This window comes from Sinocyclocheilus rhinocerous, unplaced genomic scaffold, assembly GCF_001515625.1.
Source record: "Sinocyclocheilus rhinocerous isolate Xijiao unplaced genomic scaffold, SAMN03320098_v1.1 scaffold287, whole genome shotgun sequence".
NCBI lineage: Eukaryota > Metazoa > Chordata > Actinopteri > Cypriniformes > Cyprinidae > Sinocyclocheilus > Sinocyclocheilus rhinocerous.
Genome location: NW_015633524.1, coordinates 2,375,243 through 2,382,444, shown reverse-complemented (window position 1 = coordinate 2,382,444; position 7,202 = coordinate 2,375,243). Strand labels below are relative to the sequence as shown.

General features: G+C 35.8%; 1 protein-coding gene across 1 annotated transcript; it reads left to right on the top strand.

Annotated features, from left to right (window-relative positions):
- The first annotated feature begins 2,748 nt into the window (after positions 1–2,748).
- Positions 2,749–5,670, top strand: LOC107744166 (alpha-1A adrenergic receptor-like). The gene is made up of 2 exons (XM_016557673.1): positions 2,749–3,667; positions 5,273–5,670. Exons 1-2 carry the CDS (start codon positions 2,749–2,751, stop codon positions 5,668–5,670), a joined length of 1,317 nt encoding a protein of 438 aa, XP_016413159.1.
- Positions 5,671–7,202: the final 1,532 nt, after the last annotated feature.

The following is a 7,202-nucleotide window of genomic DNA, read 5'->3' as shown; positions in this document are numbered from 1 at the left end:
GGAAGCCCCGGCTTAGCGTGAGCTGAGGCCGGGCTAGAGTGAGCTGAAGCGGCGGGGTCGAGAACGGCGCGCCCGGCGGATTCGACGAATGAGCGGCAACCACACGTGACGACCACGGGCTGGACTCCGCTTCGTCCACGGTGAAAGTTGAAATATGGCAGTGGAATCAAATGAGTCAAAAAACTGCAGTTAACATTACTTCCTCTATGACTAATTAACTGGAAATAATAAGTCTAGATTAGTGCATTGCATTGTGGGACACAGAAATCCATGTACTAACCCTAAAGCTCAAAGTATACTTTTTTTATGCATACTCTAGCGTACACGTACAGTCAAACTAGGGCTGCACGATATTGGAAAAAACTCATATTGCGATATGTGACCCTGGACCACAAAACCAGTCAATTTTTCGAAATTGAGATTTATACATCATCTGAAAGCTGAATAAATAAGCTCTCCATTGGTGTATGGTTTGTTAGGATAGGACAATATTTGGCTGAGATACAACTATTTGAAAATCTGGAATCTGAGGGTGCAAAAAAATCTAAATGTTGAGAAAATCACCTTTAAAGTTGTCCAAATTAAGTTCTTAGTAATGCATAATGCATACTAATCAAAAAATAAGCTTTGATATATTTATGGTAGGCTATACCGTAAATAGGAAATGTACAAAATATCGTCATGGAACATGATCTTTACTCAGAGCAGACTGCATTTGTCGGAAGGAGGGACTTTGTAGAAAACGAAGCGTTTGAGAGAGGCGGGGCATAGAGGACCTACAATAATGTACAGTATTTGAAAAATAATGTGTTTTTTGAACATTAAAGCATGTCAACATATTCTGTTACACCAAATACACAAAATAATGATCTTTTAAAAAGCATCATATGACCCCTTTAAGATCCCCTCTCATTTTGGGCACTGTATATTTTGGCCCATAACCAGTGGCTCACCAGATGGATGATAGACAGATTCCGAGTCAGCACACACCTGATTAAAACAAAACATGACTTTTGTTTAATCAGACATTTTATGGCTTGAATGTATTCATCAAGGTTTTATTTGTAAGCACAGGGCATATTACTTTCCATGTTGCCATGGTTTGTTGAAATATTGCTCTTGCCAAGACATTATAGATGTCAGTGTTGCTGTGTATAAATCTTTCTATAAATTTCCCCAAGCTTTGCTTAATCAGCTTAAAAGCTTTTTCTATATGATTTCTGGCAACACACCTTAAATGGCTTTTTCCTAAGGTTTTTGGAACAGGTACTTAGTTCTGTTTCAGTGAAATACATATACACTAAACAAAATTATAAACGCAAAACACTTGTTTTTGCCCCCATTTTTCATAAGCTGAAGGAACTGGAACACGCTGTTGTATACGCCGATCCAGAGCATCCCAAAAACATGCTCAATGGGTGACATGTTGACATGACACCTATGACATGACACCATATTGACAAAAAGATCAGTCCTAAATTGCTTTTGTGGACTGAGGCACCTAAACATCCGCAGGACACGACTGCTAAAACGAAACAGTAACGTGAAGAAACAGGCACTTTTCCATCCCATTACTTATTGCAGAGGGGTTAAGAATCAACCGCATGGAGCTAAAAACATAAATGGTTCACAGCCAGATATTGAGACATTTTTATGATAATATATATTTGATCTGAATTGTGAGAATTGTGATCAGTCAATCTATGGTTCCTTCTAATGAATCAGTCTGAACAGAACACAATGGCTGAATTCAGAATTGCATACTAGCACACTGCTCTTACTATTTCTGCCATATAAAGATATGGAATGAAACTGATGACTCTGTCTGAATTGAACGCATAGGTTAATGGAACATAAATCACTGTAGATATTTATTAATTATTGATGCGTCAACTTGTAGGAAAAAATACATATCCGCAGGGTTGAATAAAAAAATTAAGTAAACATTTAAAAAAAAACATTGGAAAAATAGCATTATTTTTTGGTTTAGCATGCTAGCATACACCAAATTGCCTGGTGAGGGTTGGTGCAAAAAAAAAAAAATCCTGTCAGAAACATTGCTTTTTCATTTTCACTAGTGAATCAATCTGAATAGAATCATGGACTGATTCATTCGAATTTATTAGTGAATCAGTCTAAATACAACATAGTTATTGAATGAATCATGGACCGAATCATTCAGACAAGTCACTCTCTCACTAAACAGGATCATTCGCTCACTGAACCACAGGTTATTTTGCTTGACTCAAGCCAAGAACTGTTACTGTTTTATTTGTACTTCTGGAAAGCAATGCTAAAATACTAATTCATTAAGGTTAGTGAAACTTAATTAAATCACTTTATAGGCTACTCATATTGTTTATATGTTAACTTGTCATTAAAGATACATATCCACAAGAGCGCTCAGTAAAAAAATGATGGAAACATAAAAAAATATGGGGAAAACAGCTAACATTGTTATTTTAGCATGTAAGCATACACCAATTTCCTCAGTGGCCTTTGGTCCTGCCAGAAACAGTGCTTACTTTTTTTTCCTTTTCTTTTCTTTTTAAGGTTGCAAGATCATAAAAACTATGATGGCTAATGGCTGATATCAAAAGAGATACCCGAGAAGTTGAAATGTGAGTCAAATGTCTTCAAGTGTGACACTACTAGCATGTTTTTGTTGAAACCACAAACATATTAAAAGTCATGGATGGTTATTACTAGATCTTAACCCCATAACTTGCACACAGAGATTCTCAAATCATGACCAACGTGCTTCCAGCAGAAGATAACATAAATTTAACCTTTTTCCCTGAGACCTGTCCCAACTGTACTGTGATACCTGCGTTTGACATAGACATCACCAAGACGCTGGCTCTGGGCCTGGTGCTGGTGCTCTTTATAATATTCGGTGTGATGGGCAACATCCTGGTCATCCTCTCTGTGGTGTGCCATCGCCATCTCCGTTCCGTGACGCATTATTTTATCGCCAATCTGGCCATTGCAGACCTGCTTCTGAGCTCCGTGGTGCTCCCGTTCTCCGCTGCATCTGAAGCCTTGGGCCGCTGGGTGTTCGGCCGTCCTTTATGTAACGCCTGGACCGCTCTTGACGTGCTGTGCTGCACGGCGTCCATCCTCAGCCTCTGCGTAATCTCTGTGGATCGCTGCATGGCTGTTACTTACCCGCTGCGGTACCCTTCCTTGGCTACAGGTCGAAGGGCACTGGCCGCAGTGGCAGCTCTATGGGCTCTTTCGGCTGCCATCTCCGTCGGTCCGCTGTTCGGATGGAGGGAGCCCATGCCTGAGGACGAGTCGGTGTGTAGAGTGAACGAAGAGCCAGGATATGCCATCTTCTCTGCCGCATGCTCCTTCTACGTGCCGTTGGCAGTGATTTTGGCAATGTACTGCAGGGTTTATGTGGTGGCCCGGCAAAAGACTCGTTCTATGAGTAAGGGCAGGCAGACGAATGGGTTAAATGAGCACAGAGTGACCCTGCGGATCCACTGTCGCAACGCCCAGCAGGCCGCCGGGAAGGAGGAAGCAGCGCGCTCGAAGAACTCGCACTTCGCCTTCATGCGTCTGCTTAAGTTCTCACAGGAGAAGAAGGCGGCCCAGACTCTGGGGATTGTGGTGGGATGTTTCGTGCTCTGCTGGCTGCCTTTTTTCCTAGTGCTGCCCATAAGTGAGTATAAGCTAAATGTTTTTGTGAACACATAGCAAAGCCCATCCAAAAATAAAATAAAATAATAAAATAAAATAAAATAAATAAAATTCAGATAATAGTTTTAAATATTATATTATTGATTTACATATTAATTTATAAATGTACAATATTCATTTGTAAATATGGTTACAGTTTTATGTAGTTGCACCACATGACATTTTTCAACCTGAACTAACATTGTTTTTGCCATAAAAGAATCAATTATGTAATATTTTCAGTGACTTTTTGTTTTGTTTTGCTTTTTGTTTTATATTTTGTGTTTTGTTTTTTATTTTGTTTAGTTGTTTTGTTTGTTTTTTTCTTTGTATTAACTTTGCTTTTTTTTTTGCTTTGCTTTTTTTCCCCAAATATTAAGCGGTTTTGTTAAAATATTACTTTTGTTTTTAGTAAATAATGATAGAATATAATGGCAAATTATTTAAGGTTTGAATGTGCCAGATTTTAGTGCTAGTTTGAAAGCTACAAAACAGAAAAGCTTGTTTTGTTTTGTGTTGTTTGTTTTGCTTTTCTTTTTTGTTTGTTTTTTTCTGCATTTTGGTCACACCACACAATTTATTTATTTTTTTCAAATATTAATATGTTTTTTTTTTTTTTTAAATATTAGTTTTGTTTTTCTTCAAAATAAAGATGATAAATGATTATGCCAAATATGAGGTGAGATTTAAAAGTTGCTGCAGAGGGGAGATTATCATAAATATCAACAGCCACAAATGATTATCTTAAATTTGGGTCTGTTCCTCATGAAAATCTATTGTACAGCTTCAGCAGAAATATAGTGTGTAAGTGTCATTTTAGCTGTTTCCTCTTCATTCATTTGCATTGCTCAGAAAACAGCCAGAAGAAAAAAATTCAGAATCATAACGACATGAGGGTGAAGAAACAATAACCGGATTTTGTTGAACCTTTAACTGCAATAACTCAAAGAACATACTGCTCTGAATCTTTTGTTATTTTAAATGAGGTATGTGAGCGCATTTGATAGACACACGCTGTTTTCCAGCGAAATATTAAATTAATTTTCTGTTGTTTATTCTCACCCATGTTTCCAAACAACCCAATGTTCTCCCACAATATGCCTATGTGCGTAAACAGCATTGACATAATCCTTGCTGGGCCTTTTAGATTGCATTTAAATGAGCTTGTTTACAACAAAAGAATGAATTATGAAAGAAAGAGAAAGTCTCTGTTTTAACCTAGAAAAGAGGCTTTTATATGCTAAACAGCAGCCCTAGTTCAGAAAACCATCTTTTGTATGGATGCCACGTGTTTGCAGGCAAATCATTTGAGCTTTCATTGAATGTTTGATGGAAATACAGCTTATTTATCAGTCTGTGTGTTTAGTAATTGGACAGCTAAGATGCTATGAGTCAGTCATTTGTGCATCGGATTGAAAGATTTCAAAATACTGGAAGGAATTGCACACATCAAAGCAAAGCCTTTGAAAATATGAAACATCCAAAACCATTTGACCCTCCCTCCGTCTTGAGGTGACCCTTATGAATGACGGAGATCTCTTGCTGCATATAGTAATTTCGTTTTTTCATTCTTTCTGTGTCTCCAAAGGCTCCATCTTCCCATCCCACAGACCCCCGGACACTGTCTTCAAAATTACTTTCTGGCTGGGCTACTTCAACAGCTGCCTCAACCCCATCATATACCCGTGCTTCAGTCAGGAGTTCAAGAAGGCCTTCCAGAACGTTCTCCGTGGCCACTGCCTCAGCAGAACGCACAGGACCTGGAGCCCTCCGGCTTCTGCTCGAGACCCTATGCATGGCCCCAAATCTGCACAGGGTTTCCCATCTACATCTACTGACTCCTGGAAGCCTACTAATGCATCACTTGTCACTAATAAGAGCTCATATACTGCACATAGCAGCAGTGCTCTGAATGCACCTGAAACATCTCTGACAATGAAAGTTCATCAGGTTTCCATATGCAAGATGGACGGTGAGGCTGTATGAAATGCTTTAGAAAGAATAAAAGACAACTTTTCAAAGGAGTTTACAAAGCCACTGTGGAATTGAACACAAATGACCAGGGATCTAGTTAATTCTCATATCCAGGAGCACCACCTTGTGGCAATGTCTATAATATGCATCTGCACTTTTGTGAAGATCAACTGTGAAGATTCACAATTTGGAGTGTAAAAATTTAGCTTGGTAATGAAATGATTGTGGAGTTATTTGACTTGTGCAAATACAAATACACTCTAAGAAAAGTCCAATGTACTTTTTTAATATGAAGGAATTTTCCGTATTGATTTTTCACGTGTTTTGCATATTTTAAATTATGCATTGCATTGTATTGTGTTTTAGAGTTGAATGAATTGTCGTAAACGTACAGAAAATGTACTTGTAATTTTCTGCCGGGACAGTATTAATTTTTCTACAGATTTTTTTTTCTTCTTAGAGTGTACAATAGAGTCCAAATCTGTGGAAATGCTTATATTTTGTATTATTTTTCAAATTTTGTATTATTTAAATCTAAAAATAGATGTTCACTTTTGGACCCTGTATTGATTTATATATATATATATATATTAGTGCCGTCAAATGATTAATCGCATCCAAAATAAAAGTTTTTGTTTACATAATATATGTATGTGTACTGTGTATATTTATTATGTATATATAAATACACACACATACAGTATATATTTTGAAAATGTTTACATGTATATACATTTATATATTTATATTCTTATATTTTATATTATATATTTAATATATAAACATAATATATTTTCTTAAATATTTACATGCATGTGTTTGTATTTATATATACATAATAAATATGCACAGTATACACACATATATTATGTAAGCAAAAACTTTTATTTTGGATGAGATTAATCGCGATTAATCGTTAAGACAGCACTACTATATATATATATATATGATTCAAATATCACATCTCATGATATGATATATGATGAATTTGATGATATCATGTTAACAGACTATAAAAGGAGTCAGTGTATGTGTAAGATGTCTACTTAATTCTACATTAGTCTACTTAATTCTGGTGCATTCTAATTCCTGATGCATTATTATTTATTATATAAATTGTACAAATGGCTGAAATTTAAGAACAGAGAAGAATAAATGTCTTTCTTTTTTTTTCCTTTTATTAATTTTCTGCTGGGACAGTATTAATTTTTCTACAGATTTTTTTTTCTTCTTAGAGTGTACAATAGAGTCCAAATCTGTGGAAATGCTTATATTTTGTATTATTTTTCAAATTTTGTATTATTTAAATCTAAAAATAGATGTTCACTTTTGGACCCTGTATTGATTTATATATATATATATATATTAGTGCCGTCAAATGATTAATCGCATCCAAAATAAAAGTTTTTGTTTACATAATATATGTATGTGTACTGTGTATATTTATTATGTATATATAAATACACACACATACAGTATATATTTTGAAAATGTTTACATGTATATACATTTATATATTTATATTCTTATATTATATATAAACA

What these genes read in the sequence shown, in the direction of transcription:
- LOC107744166 (XM_016557673.1), top strand. Translation starts at nt 2,749, where the DNA reads ATGACCAACGTGCTTCCAGCAGAAGATAACATAAATTTAACCTTTTTC. An exon ending in TTTCCTAGTGCTGCCCATAA is followed by an intron (nt 3,668 to 5,272) that starts GTGAGTATAAGC and finishes GTGTCTCCAAAG; the next exon opens with GCTCCATCTTCCCATCCCAC.